At 36.9% G+C, this 18,378-nt stretch overlaps 1 protein-coding gene across 2 annotated transcripts in view; it reads right to left on the minus strand.

Annotated features, from left to right (window-relative positions):
* Nucleotides 1-17,061, minus strand: part of PIGK (phosphatidylinositol glycan anchor biosynthesis class K) — a 149,756-nt gene extending 132,695 nt beyond the window's left edge. Inside the window, exons 1-3 of one of the 2 annotated variants that reach the window (XM_004369073.3) lie at nt 16,947-17,061; nt 11,752-11,805; nt 6,311-6,402 (exon numbers count right to left, since the gene is read on the minus strand). In XM_004369073.3, coding sequence (XP_004369130.1) covers nt 6,311-6,402; nt 11,752-11,805; nt 16,947-17,039 — 239 coding nt within the window. In that variant the 5' untranslated portion in view covers nt 17,040-17,061. The remainder of the gene's footprint in view (nt 1-6,310; nt 6,403-11,751; nt 11,806-16,946) is intronic. The other variant, XM_023731188.1, reaches the window with a different exon arrangement.
* Between the last annotated feature and the right edge of the window lie 1,317 nt (nt 17,062-18,378).

Here is an 18,378-nt window from a genome sequence, read left to right on the forward strand (position 1 = left end):
ATAAAATCAGAAGACTTGAATTCAAACTCTAGTTCTATCATTTAATGGTTACCTTAAGCAAGTAGTTTAACCACTCTGAGCAACCATTTTCAATACATGAAATTAGAAAATACAATCTTTTACAAAGGCCTCAAGAAATACATAAAATAATTAACTATAAAATCCCTAATATAGTATCTGGATTCTGATGGATAGTGGAAGTATGCTACAGGGAGAGTTGAGGAAGGGGGTCAGAAACAAGGATCCATTTTGGCTGACCTTATTGGAAAGAAAGCTATAAGCATTTTCAAAGAAACATAATGTGAAAATTCATCTCCATATTTTTTAATGAGAATTATACAAGAGGATTGATGAAATATTCTCATTAATGCTCCACTTTAGACAATGCTTTCTTATACACAAGATCTAATCCACAGCAGCATAAAGAGAAATAGTCAAAGTCTTTATTACCAAAGTGATTTTTAAAAAATAACAAAAATAAGCAGTTCGTGATTTTTTTTTTCTTTTTTAATTTGCAAAACATCACCAGAATTCACATAGCACCTACTTTTAATTCTAATATTTATTACTTGAGTAAGAGGTCAAAAAGGACAAAAGATGAAAAAGAAAATGTATCCAAAAAGAACTTAAACGGTAGGCTAAGTAAAGTTGATGCTGACTTGTCTTAGGCAAAACTCTTATAAACTTCTACCTGATAGAAAGAAATCAATTTGAAGTGCCTTGGTGAGAGGACCCCACCCATGGATCACTAGGTAGAGAAGATTTTACCAAATCGACTATATAGCACTTTTAAGCTCAGTAGGGTTTGAGAAACAAGATTAAAAGAGAATAGAAATAAACAGTATTCATAAGTATTTTCTTTCTGGCCTAGGCCAGTAAGGTTCCACATAGCCAGGAGTCTTTAGCACACTATTCATTAATTCATTCAACTCTGCACAATATACTAGAGAAGGCACTGTGAGGAATACAGACATAGTTACAAATCCAGCATTCAAGAAATAAGATCAATACAGACAAGAAAGTATTACAAAAGAAGTATAAATAAAATATTATTTATGCAAGAAGGACCAGGAAAACTTTAAGGAATGTATGGACTGACTACGGGCATAAGAAAACTGGAAGAGACAGTGGAAGAAAAGAACTGTAGGTGGAAGGATCGTTAGAAGGCAAGGGACAGAGGACAATACAAGGACTAACAAGAAGGAATGTGGCTGAAGCATAATGGATAGAAATGAAATGATCAGAATGTCAGATTTGGAACAAGATGGCAAAACACCTTGAGTTGCAGGATAAGGGGTTTGAACTTTATTATGCATATGCTAAAAATTTCTGAATAAGAGGAGATGAAAAATTAGAAATATTACTCTCACATCAAAAATTGAAACACAGAGTAAGGAAAAAATAGTGTAAAGTGGAGTCAGAAAAGCTGTTGGATTTAAGTATAGAAACAGATGGTTCATCAGACAGGGCTCATTACAAAAACTCACATCCACCCAACTTATGGTAGAGTTAAATCATTTTTTTACTCCATGAACTTAATCTTATACACTCAGCAAAAAAGAAGGGGGAGGAGGAGGAGAAAGAGGAGAAGAAGAAAAAGAGATTTCGCCCAACCTAATACTAAATGCAGAGCAAACATGAGATGGGAGCTATGAACCTACATTCCCTCAGTCAATCTCAATTCCCACGTCTCTCATAGCACGAGCACCACGATTCTAGTGTTAAAGATACGTGTATTTCTCATATAACATGGTCCCTAATCACAAACAAATCGCTTTATCAACAAAAGAAAATAGTAACCTGCTCTAGCCCTGGAGGAAAAAAAAAAAACAAACCTGGCTGTGTTGGCCTTGATAAAAGACTGTACTGTATTTTATGTGCTATTTAAGAAATTTTTAAGGGTAACTTCAGCTCAATTTTTGCTTCACATAACTGACTTTAGAACCTAATCCTTGCTTAATGCCTTCTCTCTTCCTCATCTATTAACCATCTTAAGCATACTGAAGGTAGCTAAACAGGGATTATACTTCAAAACAACCATTTGAGGGTAGAAAATTGTCTAAAAATAGTTAACTGTTTCAAGATGCTAAAACTAGGCAAAAAACAAAACTCCTAGGGTTTAGTAAGATTACTGAAAGAGTTGGTACAAAGCGGAAGATACATCTCCGCCATGGAACTCAGGTATGAAAATGGTAACAGTCAAGTAACTGTTTTTGTTGTTAGCTACTATAGAGTCGTGCCCGACTCATGGCAACCCTATGTGTGCAGAGTAGAACTGCTCCACAGTTTTCAAGGCGGTGATCTTTCAGAAGCAGATCACCAGCACTGTCTTCTGAGGCACCTCTGAGTAGGTCTGAACCACCAATTTTTCAGCTAATAGTTTAACCATTTACGCTACCCAGGGACAATAGTTAAGCTAGTAGGCACTTATTAGGGTCTTAGCATGTTTGTTTCACTTTTCCCCAGAACCATAAAACTTCTCTTCCCTGAGTTAATATTTTGAAACAGTACTATAAAATTCCGGTAGCCTATTTATTAAAATATCTTTAATATCAAATTGATATTTGCTAACAATTGTTGTTGTCTATCATCGAGTTGATTCCAACTCATAGTGACCCTATAGGATATAACCCTACAGGACAGAGTAGAACTGCCCCATGGGGTATCCTAGGCTGTAATCTTTACCAGGGACAATGAATAGGGAAGACTGAAGAATTGATGCCTTTGAATTATGGCGTTGGCAAAGAATATTGAATATACCATGTATTGCCAGAAGGACAAACAAATCTGTCTTGGAAGAAGTTCAGCCAGAATGCTCCTTAGAAGTAAGGATGGCCATGACTTTGTCTCACATACTTTGGACATGTTATCAGGAGGCGCCAGTCCCTGGAGAAGGACATCATGCTTGGTAAAGTAGAGGGTAAGTGAAAAAGAGGAAGAACTTCAATGAGATGGAATGACACAGTGGCTGCAACAATGGCCTCAAACATAGGAACAATTGTGAGGATGGAGCAAGACTGGGCAGTGTTTCATTCCGTTGTACATAGCGTCGCTATGAGTTGGAACCGACCTGACGGCACCTAACAACAATCTTATACCAGAGTAGATCACCAGGTCTTTTTTCCTGCAGAGCCGCTGGGTAGGTTCAAACCATCGACCTTTCGGTTAGCAGCTGAGCGCTTAACCATTGTGTCACCAGGGCTCCTTTGCTAACAATTTGACTAACACAATTTAGGGGATAGAAATGTTTGCACTTTTAAAGTATAAGCTTGTGTTTGCTTTGTTTGAGCAACTGAAAAACATATTTCCAAGTACTTTTATTTATTTATCCAACAGCTGCTAAGCACCTACTCTGTGCCACGTACTATGTTAGATGCTGGAGATACAAAATGAAATAAAACATAACCCTCTGTAAACCCTCTCAAGGAATTTACACTCTAATAAGGGACGATATACTCTAATTAGTACAACAGGGTTATGATAAAAAGTATACAAAGGATGCTATGGGTGTCAGGAAATGCTCCTTGGAAGGAGTATTTGAGTAAAGTGAATTTGTGTTTCTCATACTTGGTTGTGCATCATAACCACATATAGAGATGATGTTCTGACCTCACTTCAGATTTAATGAATTAGAATCACCAAGGGTGAAGCTGGGAAATTCTTTTTTTTAGTTATGTGCCATAAGTGATTCAGAATCATAGCCAGGTTTGGGTTGCAGTGAGCTAGAAGTACAGATGACCATTTCAGCAGAGAGAATGGTTCAGCACGTCTGAAGTATGAGAAACACATACAGAAGACCAGAGAGAAACCAGAACAATTGTAGTGACATAACTAATGTGACATTTCAGTTGGGACCTACGGACTTCGTGTGAACTTCCAAAATAAAAGACAATCATCTGTGTCATATATTTTAATAAATGACTTGTGCATTGAGCTAATTTCTTAATGAAACATAGAAAAACAAAAAACCAAACTTGTTGCTGTCGAGTGGATTCCGACTCATAGCGACCCTGTAGGACACAGTAGAACTACCCCACAGGGTTTCCAAGGAGCGGCTGGTGGATTCAAACTGCTGACCTTTTGGTTAGCAACCAAATGCTTAACCACTGTGCCACCAGGGCCCCATGAAACATATAGGAAAACTAAATACAAATACTTTGAATTTCAAGACAAGGGTAAAATGCTCTTTCAAAAAAATACAAAGAAACAAAAGGAAATCTAGTCATAAATCTTATGACCAATCATTTCACTCAGGATATACTTCTGGAATTATGACAGAAGTTATGATAATACTGTTTTAATATGAAAATCTTTTATAATATATAAAATAATTAAAACAAAACAGTTCCTAATGATTTAAAACTTTCAAATTGTTGTTTCATAATGATTTATTACTTTCTGACTAGAAGTTTACCTATATTTGTATTTTTATACTCAATTCCAGAGAGGAGTAAAATGGCTTAAGTCACTAATCAGAGGAGGATTTACCACAATAGGCTAAAAGCCAAAGAGAATCCTTTCTGTTGATTTCTACTTCTTAACTAACAAACTGTTTAAATCCCCAATTCACCACCCAACAAAGACTTCATAAACAGAGACGTGGACAGGTAATCATTTGAAACAGAAATAAGCTTTTAAAAAACATTCTTTGGAAACCTAGGATAAATTTACTAAAGCACAACATACAAAATACATCCTATTGCTATATTCTAGTTTTAAAAAGTCCCTCCAAATCTTAATCTGTTTAAGCGTATCCTAAAGACTCACGGAACAGACAAAGATTCATTTACCAAAGTGAAAAATATTGCCAAACCATGCATAGTGATTCCCTGGAGGAGTACATAGGGTATAAAAGTGCAGCTAAAAACTCAAAGTCTAAGGAGTAACCACGTAGACCTATTTGAGAAGAATCAATGAAAAATTATAATAATTGACTAATTACACAAATTATATCTGTACACTTGATACAACAAATCATCTTCTTTCTGACTTCATTTAACATAGTTTTTAGAAATGGTAATATTATCTGGTTGTCTTAATTTCCAAGTGAAATTACGGGAATTAAATTATAGCTCTGTCAACTTCTCAGGCTAAAATTATCCATTCACATAAAATGTAATATAACTTTGTTTTCTAAATCATTCACTGTTTCCTTTCTGCTCATGTACCACTTTATACATACCTCTCTTTGTTTTTACAGGAAGTACTTGAACTCCGCAAAGAAGGTACTATTATCACCAAGTACTAGATGAGGAAACAGGCTTAGCGAGGTTAAGTAATTTAATCAAAATCACCGATAAAGCTAGATTTCAAACTCAGATTTGTCTGACTACAAAGCTCTTTCTACATTGCCTCACAGGTAGAAAAGAACATGGAACTAAATAAATCAAACTAAATAACTGAATTGACTGCAGCTCCTTGCTATAACTGCTTTGGTAGTAGTAAAAACATATGACAAACCAAACACAGAGGGCATGTATCTGCGGGATGGAGGTGTAGGGGTGCTGCCAGTACCTCAACTCTCTCCCCATAATTAGGAAATATCCCTTTTTATGAATCGTCATAGGAGGCAGAACCCTCTCCCTATACAGATGGTAACAATGTCAGGTACTCATTCTTCCAGCCATCTCTGCAGCAGGGACACAGGCATTTGACCTAAGCTCTGACATCTGACAGTACAACATTCTCAGCAAGGACTTTGATATAAGAGCTAGAGACAGTAAGAAGCTAAAACAGCAAAGGTTGGATTTGGGCAGCAGACGGCAGTAGCAACACTGTTTCCGAAGGCAACAGTAGCAGCTACGCAGTGACTAAGGCTGGTATTAAGAGATGACAGCCACATTATTGTCACTGGACTGGTTTTATGCCATGATTTTTAGCTATGTCTTTTCCGTTGTCTAGCCTCCCTTGTTCCTGATAATTTAAGGCTTCAGCTTGCCCAGCAATTAGCTGAACTAAACAATATGCTTTCAATAACTTTCCTTTTCTGCTTAATTAAATCAGTCAAAATTGTCTCTGTTGCCTGCAACTCTGGCCAGACATTTAATAATTAAATGAATGACACTACACAATTATACTTGATTCAATCTTTTTACCTTGTATTTGATTATTCTTTCATATAAATTGCCTTTATAATCTTAAGTAACATCTACTTCATACATGGTGGTATGCTCTAATAAAAACAAGAGAAAAATTTCAAATCAGCCTTCTTTACCTTTTCCAAAAGCAACATAAAATACAAACATAAGAGCAATCATCTAAGGGTGATTTTTGCTGAGTTTCAGAGGTAAGCTTTATTAAAGTTTCTTACCTGTCAGGAATACCTAGCCTCTTGACACTTCTATACACAGAAAGAGTATTTGCAACATGCCGATAATTAAACCAGAATCGGGATGTACACACCTAAAGTATTAAAACAAATACATTATTCTTATGAATCAAAATAAGTCATGGACTTACAGAATTATTTCTCTTTAAGTAGAAGACTGAGATGCCTAAAGAAAGAGTATACCATAATTCATGCTTAGAAACTGCTAAGGACTTAAGGATTGTCAATAAAACTAATCTCTCTAGAAAGGTCTTTAATTACTTGATATTAAATAATAAAAGCTATTCAGCGTAAGAGAAAAATAAATTTGGGGGAATTTAATCAAGTACTTACCAATTTCGTTACTCTCTATTTCAGTGATGCTATAATGTTCCTATTTCTAAAAGATTTAAGTTCTTTGGAATGAAAGAAAATGCCCATAATCTCATCAGAGAATAGAAAAGAAAATTAGCTACCTTGAGTTATATTGTATTCCTTTCAATCTAAATTGCTTCTTAATTTTAGTTGTGAGAAATGTAGGACACAGAGGAAAATATAACATACAAAACAGTTTTATATGCAGCTAAGAGACTGCATTAATTATGAAGAACCTGTTGAACTGAACAGGAAATAGAAACAATTAAACCAAGTTTTACACTTGAAAAAAAAAAAAACCCTGGTGCCTAAAAATGATATCAAAGATGCTAGGAAAATTTAACTCCGTGCCTCAAAAGTTAGCCTTCTTGGGAATTCATTCTAAGGGAACTAAACAAAGATGGGGTTTCGTAGTATAACCACTAAGTACCCTCCTACCTCCTACCACATGTCGGTGCTGATAGTAGGTATAATGACAGTTTAAAGATGGCATAAATGCTCTTGACCTTGCCAAAGAGAAAAGAACTACTGGGTATTTTTCTTAAAGTGGATTCTCAATCTGAAAGCCAATAAGAAAAACACTTAATGTTTTGACTATATAAAAATGTAAAATTCCCTATGTTAAAAATACCATAAAATTCTAACTCAAATGAAAAACTCAGAATAATATTATAAGGGCTAATGTCCTTAATTATAACTCAATAAGAAAAAGATGAACTATCTAATTTTGAAAAATGGACAAAGGATAAGAGCAAGCATTTCATAACAAAAGTATTAAATATGGACAATAAAACACTGAAAGATGCTCAGCTGCAGTCATAATTTTAAAAATATAAATTAGATTGATAAGCATCAAAGTATGACAATTCACAGTATTGGCAAGGGTGTGGGGAAATGAGTACTCTTACATATGGGAATGTGAATTAATATAAACTTTACTGTCATGGATTGAATTGTGTCAACTTGGCTAGACCATGATTCCCAGTATTGTGCAGTCATCCTCCATTTTGGGATCTGATGTATTTATCCTATGTGTTGTAAATCCTAACCTCATGATGGTAATGAGGCAGGATTAGAGGCAGTTATGTTAATGAGGCAGGATTAGAGGCAGTTATGTTAATGAGGCAGGACTCAATCTACAGGATTAGGTTATCTCTTAAATCAATCTCTTTTGAGATATAAAAGAGAGAAGCGAGAAGAGAGGAGAAGGACCCCCTACCACCAAGAATGAAAAACCAGGAGCAGAGTGCTTCCTTTAGACTCGAGGTCCCCGCACTGAGAAGCTCCCCCAGAGAAAGAAAGCCTTCCCTTGGAGCTGGCACCCTAAATTCAGACTTCTAGCCTCCTAGACTGTGAAAGAATAAATTTGTCTTTGTTAAAGCCATCCACTTGTGGTATTTCTGTTATAGCATCACTAGATAACTAAGACACTTACAGCAGGGTAATTTGCAATATACATCAAGTTGGAAAATTTACCTATCTTTTGATTTACCTCATATAAGTATGCAAAAATATGTATATAAGGATTTTCCCTATAACATTATCTGTATTTGAAGAAAAAAAAAAAAAGCTGGAAACCAAAGCACTGGCCATGAATAGCAAAGAATCTGCAGGTTCCCTAACCTGAGGCAGAAATAGTACAACATAATTTACATCTGAATTAGTCATAATCAAAGGCAGTATTTTTCATATCTACTTCTCTATACACAAAACGTTTTTCATATGTCTTATGTTATTTAATAACAAGCTAAGAAACTGCACTCATTTTTATCATCAATTTACTAGACAGGAAATTCAGGTGGGAAAACAAAAGGGAGCAGGAAACATCAATATAAATTACAATGCTACACAAAAACAACAACATAAAGAGCATATCGCATTTTAAAAGGGGGAGAGGGATAGACACAAATGTGATTACATGCATTGGAAATGTCTGAAAGGGCGCTCAAGAAACTGTTAACATAGGTTACCATTAGAGAATAAAATGGGGGGCCCAAGAAAGGGACTTTAACTTTTCAGTTTATACCCTTCCTCACTATACTTTTTTCCTAAATCATGAGCATGGATAATTTTATAATTTTTTATTAAACAGAGACAAAAATGTTTTATACAAAGCAGAGCTCGAGACCAAAACGGAATCTAACTTTCCTTCTATCTCCCTCTGGTGGCAAAAGTTTTCTCAGTCATTTTACAACAGCAAAAGGGCATTTTGCTTACCTCCAATTATTTAGTCAAGACTAAAAACAAATTAATTCAAATTGAGGTGGGGGGAAGACTAGATTTTTTAAATCTGAATCACATGATATTGAAAGAAATGCATTTTTAGTACTTTGAACTTGGTTCCGGTCAAATTACATAATTTTCCACTTAAGGAAGTACAATTTATTGAAGTTTCACCATACTAAGTCTGAATTAAAGTATAAAATATTGAGCAAAATACAAAAATTGCAGTTGTTGTAAAATGCTCAGCAATAATTCTTTTCCACCCTCTATTTCTCATCTGAGACCTAAATTACTGATATAGAGAGGGGCTTGGTTAAGGGTTTCCCAGAACAAGGAAAGCTATATAATGTGTATGTAAAATAAGCTAATAGGCTCTTAGTTCTAAAGGATGAGTTCTTTTGTCAATTGACCAAACAAGAGCCCTTAGTTTCAATAGAGTGAATATTCTCTCAAATTTGTGAATCATAGCCTGGCTCCTGATAGTATTCCTCACTTTTTAGCAGTAGTTACAAATATGTTTTCCTATCTCAACCAGCTTTTGTTCAATTCCTTCATAAGATCTCTTGTGAGGGGTAGCATATTATAGAAGGTGTTCTCTGTTGGAGAACAAGAAAATGAACCATGAACCCATGTTACATTGTTATATTTAACTGCCATTCAATTATATATATTACAAATATGTATAGCAACCATGATCACTATTTACTTTAGCAACCTATAGATAATTACAGGCTTTTATGAAACTATTCTCAATAATCTTAAAAGACCTCAAACCTTCAGACAATCCCTTTTTGGCCACACCCATTACCCACTGCCATCGAGTTGATTCCAACTCATAGTGACCCTACAGGACAGAGTAGAACTGCCCCATAGGGTTTCCAAGTCTGGAAATCTTTACGGAAGCAGATTGCCAAATCTTTCTCCTGTGGGGCGGCTGGTGGGTTCCAACTGCCAACCTTTTGGATAGCAGCCAAGCACTTCACCACTGTGCCACCAGGGCTCCTTACTATTGCCCTTCCCATTGCTGTTGAGTCGATTTCAACTCAAAGCAACCCTACAGGACAGAGAAGAACTGCCCTATAGGGCTTCCAAGGGGTAGCTGGTGGATTCAAACTGCAAACCTTTGTTTAGCAGAGGAGCTCTTAACCACTGCACTACCAGGGCTCCTACTTTTGGTCTTAGTAATGTTAATTATAGTCTTATATATACTTGTTCTACACTTTTAGTTGAACTCCTTCTCCATCTCCTTTACATTTCCACTATATTCTTACAGTTTGTGTTCCCCTATTTTCCTCTTTTTCCAATATGACCTACTGGCTTTGAGATGTTGTATATTCTCTGCTCCCTTTCTTTTTTCTCAAAAATCCATTTCCTATCTTGCCTCTTGGAGCCTACCCCTTACTACTTTGTCCTTTCTTTCAGTCTACTCTTACACATTTTTTCCATTAAGTCAATATTATTGTTTCTTCTGATCATGTAAATGTCATTAAATGAAACCACAGTAGTGAAACTATTATCCAAATATTTTCCAAGCATAGGAAAAACAAAACTGATTACATGTATTCTAATTTGGAGAATTAAAAACACAAATTTATGAATACAGATAAATTAAAGATGGTATAGTAGGGGGCCAGCAAAAGAAAGGAAGACCCTCAACAAGATGGACTGACACAGTGGCTGCAACGACGGGCTCACGCATAGCAAGGATTGTGAGGATGGCACAGGACCAGGCAATGTTTTGTGCTGTTGTACGTAGGGTCCCTACGAGTCGGGACCAACTCGATGGCAATCTAACAACAACAACAATAAATATACACACACACAAAAAAAAGGACAGAAGAAGCAAAATGGGCCAATAATCAAACCTCACTAATAATCACAGCACTGCAAATTAAAACAAAATTTAATCTGTTATCTAGCAGTTAAAGAAAAGAAAAAATTAATAATGCAGTTGACTTGGGTTTAGAAAAGGAGGTACAGCCTTTCCAGAGTGCAATTCTGACTCATAAGTTCACATTCTGATGTCGAGGAATTTATTTTAAAAAGAAAATTAGTCAAGTTCTCAAAGATGTATGGATAAGGATGGTCAACACAACCCTATTAAAAAATAATGAATTTTTTAATATCTAAATGCCCATGAACTGGAGATTATGGTACATTCATAAAATAGAAAACTATTCAGCTTTTGAAAAGATTATATATTTCCATATCTATTGGCAGAGGAAAAATCCCCACGATACACTGCTAAGAGCGAAAAAGAGAGAAAGAGAGAAAATATACTGCTAAGAGGTTGAAAAAATAACAAGTATAATATGATCCCACTTATATAAAATCATATAACTATATAATTTTATGTTTATATATAAATAGAGGTCTTGAAGAATATTCACCAAAATGTTGACCCTGGGATGTGGGACTTAAAGATATTTTCTCTGTTGTCTTTTTTTTTTACCCCACAGAGGCAAAATTCACATAACATAAAATTAACCCCATCTTCTTTTAAACCTTGCTATATAATTTGAATTTTCCACAACGATCATATATTATTTTTATTAACAGACAAAACAATTTAAGAAAGAGTAAAAATAAAATAGCCTAATTAGAGAGTATGTATAAACTCACATTATAGATCAGAAATATAATTACTAGTTTCCAGCATTAAAATAAAAGAATTTTACATTTTATAAAATGTTTGCTTTAAATAGTAGCACCCCTAATTTATTCAAGAATTTCTGTTATAAGACATAAGAAAATAAATTTTTATTTTCAAAAACAGATTCACACAAAATTTCTCAGATATATACCTCATGTGAACAGCAACATATAGCTTTATAGAATATACTTACCAAAACTGCCCAGTTGTTTGTATGGCCACTTCTAAAGAACTGTTCTGCTTGATCCTATCAGTCAAATAACAGTAAAAAGATTAGAAGAAAAAGCCACAATTTCCCAGGATAAAAATGATAAAGGACAGCTAAGATTTATGGAGTTTTTACAGTTGTAATAATAATAGTTCATCATTATGTAAATTTATGGATATCCCAGTAAGCCAAAAAAAAAAAAAAAAGGAGGTTATAGTTTAAGATACTATAGGGGAAAAAAGTCCCGAACTGGAAATCTGGAGATGTCGGGTTCAGTCTTACCTTGGACACTGATTTAAGAGTAACTCTGAGCAAGATACTTTTCGTTTCTTAACAAGCAAAATGAAAGCAATGCCAACCCTACATCACAGTGCTATTTTGAGAGGACTGTAAAGACATGTGTGCAACAGCTTCTGCTTTGAAAAACTATTAAGCATTATACAAATGAAAGCTGTTTTATATAGCTCACATCATAGTATTTTCCAAACTCCAATAACTACTAAGAAAACAGAAAGTCTGCTCAATAAACAACACAGCATTTGTTTAACAGATTTAACAAGGGTGTTATTTAAAACTACCTCACTCCACAATTTCCTTACCATGACTTATTTTTTCCATTTGTGTTCCTCATCTTCTTACCTTATATATCATTGTCATTTATTATTTGTATTATTAATCATGTGTCTTTGCCCAGTAGGATGTAAACTCAAGGAGGGCAGGGGCTTTTATCTGTTTCATTCACTGATTTATCCCAAGTAAACTTGGCACATAGTAGGTTTTTGAATAAATAGTTTTAAACAAATACATGGTCCTAATACACTTAGTGATAGTGGACAAAGCAAGGCTCTCTCCTAGAAAACTGAAATCACATGGATGAGGGGTTCAGAATAAGGTATTATATAAAGGTACCATAAAGTTACAAATTTCGGAAGTTCTTTTTAGCTTGTACTCTAATAATCACTCTGTTAATCACTCTGCAATGAGACTGCAAGATAAAAATGTTTATGCTAGGACTGTCTCAAAGATTAATATTTCACTTCAAGTAATAGCCTAAAGACAGTTTTTATACCCAAAAGTTTATTGTGGAAAAGTTACATAATTTCCCCACATCTTCAACCAAAACAAAATAATCACTCCTTTCCAAAATTTCTCACAGGTACTCTTTCTAACCTGTTAATCATTTAATAATCATTTCTGTTGATTATCTAAGATCTCTGAAAGTATTTAACTCATTCTTTAATATTGGTCACAAAATTAAACATTAAGGATCAGACAAATGCGTGCAAATAGCATAAAGACTGAATAGCTCTATTTTTGTTACAGAGAATCGTGGGTGGTTGGTTGTTTTTGGAGCCCTGGTGGTGCAGTGTTTAAAAGAGCTCAGCTGTTAACCAAAAGGTGGGCAGTTTGAATCCACCAGCGACTCCTTGGAAACCCTATTGGGCAGTTTGTCCTATAGGGTTGCTATGAGTCGGAATCAACTCAGTGGCAATGGGTTTTGGTTGTTTTTAAACATTTTATCACAAACACAGCCAGGTTTTCCTCATATGCTTCTAATTTTCCAGTCTTCTAATTATGAATGACTTATTTCATGTCTTGATTCTACATATAACAGTTAATATTCTTCCTGTTGAAATTTCATTCAATGTTCATCCCTACTAATGTGCTAGGTGCTTTCACTTTCTTTACTTGAACTCACCACTATGACTGAGCACCTCTGTGTACCATTTTACTAATCTGTTAAAGTAATTCTGAATTACATTTGCCATCTTGAGACATGAGAAACTTCAGCATCCAATGCCATCCTGACACCTAATGAACATGCCTTTAATTATTAAAAAAATAGTGGATGTAAGCCATACTGACTCCAGATCTGTTCCCAAACAGTATTAATTACTAGAATAATCAGACTAAAACCCAAAACCAAACCTATTGCTGTCAAGTCAATTCCGAGACCTGGCGTCTCAGCAGTTAAGCACTCAGCCTCTAACCAAAAGGTCAGCAGTTCAAACTCACCAGCTGCTCTGCAGGAGAAAGATGTGGCAGTCTGCTTCCGTAAAAGAGTACAGCCTTGGAAACCCTATGAGGCAGTTCTACCCTGTCCTATAGGGTCGCTATTAGTCGGATAATCAGACTGCCTGGGTTCAAACCTAGGCTCTATTACTTACTTAGGAAAGTTGCTTAATCTCTCTGTGACTCCATTTCCCCATCTATAAAATGGTAGTAATATTACCTGACTCACAGAATGTAGTAATAGTGACTGAAACATTGTAATTGCATAACAAATGTTAAACCCGTTGCCATCAAGTTTGACTTACGGTGACCCCACATGTTAGACAGTATAACTGCTCCATAGGGTTTTCTTGGCTGTAATCTTTATGGAAGCAGACTGCCAGGCCTTTATTCCGTGGTGCTGCTGGGTGGGTTCGAACCTCCAACCTTTAGGTTAGGAGTCAAGTGCAAACCATTTGCACCTCCCAGGGACCTCAAACAAATGTTAGCTATTATAATTTTCAGCTCACAAGAAAATATCAGGTAGAATGAAGTAAAAAAATTTCACCTAAGTCTCTGTGTGTGTATTTCTGACAAACACCAAACCAAAACCAAATGCACTGCCATCGAATCAATTCTAACTCATAGCAACCATACAGGACAGAGTAGAACTACCTCATAGGGCTTCCAAAGCTGTAAATCTTTATGGGAGCAGACTGCCACATCCTTCTCCCACACAGCAGCTGGTGGGTTCAAACCACTGACCTTTTTGTTAGCAGCTAAGCACTTAACCACTGCGCCATGAGGGCTACACACACACATATAATCAAATCCTCTCAACAACCTCCTAAATGCTGAAGAAAACAATGTCGTTAGTGGATAGGCCACTGACTTGGGAATTTCAACCTAGGTCCTAACCCCAAGCTAGCTGTGAGGTCGTTGTAAGTCATGTGACTCTTCAGACTTGACTTTCCACATGTACAAAATGAGAATTTCTCGAATTAATCTCCAATGTCCCTTTCAGCTCTAAAATTCTTAGTGATGTTTATTTAAACCAAAACAAAAGCCAAACCAGTTGCCAATGGGTCGATTCTAACCCATGGCAACCCTATGGTGTCAGAATAGAACTGTGCTCCCTAGGGTTTTCAATGGCTGATTTTTGGAAACAGATTGCCAGGACTTTCCTCCGAGGCACCTCTGGGTGGCCTCAAATCACCAACCTTTCGGATAGCAGCCAAGTGCGTTAACCATTTGCACCACGCAGGGACTCCTTAGACAACAGTCACTGCAAAGTTACTCATTCACTCTGCATATAGTAAATGGAGCACTTATTATGAGCCAGAAACCATGTAAAGTACAGTGATTTAAAAAATCACTAAAAAGGATGCTGTTTTCCCTCAAGAATCACAGAATTTGTTAAGAAGACTAGCATGCAGACACATTACACTACAATGTAATATTCATTCATTCATCACTTTCATTGTGTGCCATGTCCCAGTGACTTCCCTGGGCACTCAGAATATGATGATGGGCAAAAACAGTCATAGTACTCGCCATCAAAGAGATAACTGTCCAGTTGGATAGACATACATTAAGTAGATAATGGCAAACTATAAATTCTACAAAAAAAGATTCACAGTATAATGAAGACCTATAACTGAAGGATCCGATCTGGGCTGGAGGGATTGAGGAAGGTTTTCCTTAAGAAGTAACATTAAGATCCAAAAGAAGAAGAGAGGTGAGAAGACAATTCCAGATAGAGAAAAAAATGGTCCCTGATGGCAGGAAGGAGCTGAAAAGTTTTGAGAAACTGAAAGAAGACCTGCGGATCTGCTCCCGTAAAGATTTACAGCCTAGGAAACCCTATGGGGCAGTTCTACTGTGTCCTATAGGGACGCTATGAGTCAGAACTGAATCAATGGCATATAAAAACACACTAGGTAAGTGTACAAACTACAACAGTAAAGGCAAAGGTTTAAGGAATAGAAAAGGTTCTACAGAGGTTATGCTTTTACTGCCTGCATATTAGTAAATAAACCGAGGAATTAGATAATGTAAAAAAAAGCACAGCAATTATGTAGCTACAAAAAAAGTAATGATATCCAAAATGAAATATGCAAGTTAATCCACTAGGATAAAGGAAGAAAACAGTAGAACTCCTATTCATATTTATTTCATCATAAATAGTAATTTATGTGTATATATATATAGAGAGAGAGAGAGAAAGTAACAAACACAGAGAGAGGGAATGATCAATATCTTCTTTTAACTGTTGGGGTATGTGTCCAAAAAGTGCGGAGTCCACTGGTCTAAGCTCAAGGTCCTGAGGGGAAGCCGGGCAAGGGCCCTGGTCCAACGTGGAAAACTAGAAAGGCAGGCAAGAACCAATCCTGCTGCACTGAAATGATTCAACAGAAGATTACTCTGATCCAGTTTACATTTTATGAATACCAGTCTAGCATCAAAGTGAGGGAGTTTGGAATCTTAGGGAAAACCAGATAATGTTCTTTCAATACTCTAGGCAAGAAATGATCAGGGCCTTAATTAAGCCAGTGGAGAGGTGAAAGCAATTTGAAGGGCTCAGAACACAGAACTTAGTGATGATTAGAATGTGGGGTAGAGAGAGCAGTGTATTAAAACTCCCAGGTTTCCAACTTAGGAGCAACAATACTGGATTAAGAAATGCAGGAGAAAAGGACTGCTTAGTTTTTTATGTTTTTTTTTTTTTTTTAAAGGGGAGGTAGAGTAGGCAGAAGATAAAACTTTGGACACAGATTTTCAAGTGTCTTTTGACTATCTGATCCTTTCGCCAGCTGGATATGCAGGACAGAATCTGACGCTAAAGATCTAGATTGTAGAAATGAACTGAAGAATATTCATAGTAGAAGCAATAACTAAAGCTTTACAGCGGTCCAAAACGTCCTGTGATCAAATCTTAAAAAGAGGGCGGGAGGCAGAGCCAAAAATAAAATTGCTGCACTCCTGCAATGACAATTCATCTGCCCCTTGTGTATTTCACCTGCTAGAGACTGCACACACGTAAGAGCTTAAGAGTCCAGCCTGGGTCAGAGGCTGACTCCAAGGAGGATTCCCTCATCAGCTGTGGATCGGATATCTGCTGGGGCGCTCACAACCACAACACAGCTGCCCTCCCAAGACCCGGCCGCTTAGAGGAACCTGACTCCTACCTCGATCTGACTAGCGGCCACGCTGCCGAAGGACAACAGCAACAGCACTGCCAAGGCAGCCATAGCCCGGTCGAGGCAATAGGTGGCGGCCATCTTTGCCGACTTCCGACTTCCCCCACCTGGAGGGGCGGAGCCGATGCCGTAAAGCAGCAAGGCCCTTTTTTGCGACGCCAGCCCAACCTCCTCGAGCCCCGCCCTTTGCCCCCTCCCGGAGTCCCCGCTTCCGCAGCTTTGTAGTGTCAGGGGGAGCTGGGCAAGAAACACGTTACCGTGTAGTCGATTCCGACTCATACTGACTCTGTACGGCGGAGTGGAACTGCCCCGTAGGTTTCCAAGGAGCGGCTGGTTGATTCGAACTGCGGACCTTTTGGTTAGCAGCCAAACGCTTAACCACTGCGCCAGATGAAGGGTATCAACCTTCTATTTTAACTGCATTTTCAGTTTTAGCCTTGTAAAAGAGATCAAAAGTTTAAGAAAATTTTGAAAGGTGAGGAGGAAAAATCTGAGATCCTGTAAACTTTAAGAAGCTATTTCCCTTTTTGCATAGTGATGTTAATTGTTTGAATATGTGAAGCATGGTCTGGTAGGAGGAGCAAGCATTTTGACACAAGAGGATGATTAATTGGGTAAAATGTAGAAGCAAAGTTGGGTTGGTGCTGCAACTAAAGACTTGGCGCCTACCACTTATTGAAGGATTAACATGGGGAAGTTAGTGAAATTTTTGTTTACTCGGTTTTTTTCTTCTGTAATCATGGAGCTAAGCCCTATCTCAGAGACCAAACTCCTTGAGGTCAAGTAGATTCCAACTCATAGCACCCCTCCTAGTGCAGTGGTTAAAGAGACACTGCTAACCTAAAGGTGGGTGGTTTGAGCCCACCAGCAGCTCCCTAGGACAAAAATGTGGCAGTCGGCTTCCATCTCAGAGACAGTCTGAGAATTTAACGAGATTAGGTGTATGAAACACCTGGCATGTGATGAGCTTTATATGTTCCATTCTCTTATTGTATGCATTCAATTGTAAATTCTACATTTTGCCTAGCATGACGTGAGCATTTTCCCATGCTACTTCGTAATTTTAACATTTAATGGTAACGTGATTCTTGTGAATTAAATTATGTCCCCCACAAAAATAAGTGTTGAAGTCCTAACTCTGTGCTTGTAAATATAACTGTTTTCAAATAGGCATTTTCTTTTGTTGTTAGTGAGGTCGTGCCAGAGTAGGATGGGTCCTAAACTTCATTACTTCTAAGTGGTGTCATAAAAAGAGAAGAATAGACACAGTCGAGGAAGAAAGATTCCAAGTGAAGACCCCTCTACAAGCAATGGAACACCAAGGATTGCTGGTAGATGCCAGAAACTATGAGAGAGGCCCACAGAAGAAATCAACACAGCTGAGACCCTGATTCGGACTTCTAGCCTCTAGAACTGTGAA

This window comes from Trichechus manatus, unplaced genomic scaffold (assembly GCF_000243295.1).
Source record: "Trichechus manatus latirostris isolate Lorelei unplaced genomic scaffold, TriManLat1.0 scaffold00003, whole genome shotgun sequence".
NCBI classification, from domain to species: domain Eukaryota; kingdom Metazoa; phylum Chordata; class Mammalia; order Sirenia; family Trichechidae; genus Trichechus; species Trichechus manatus.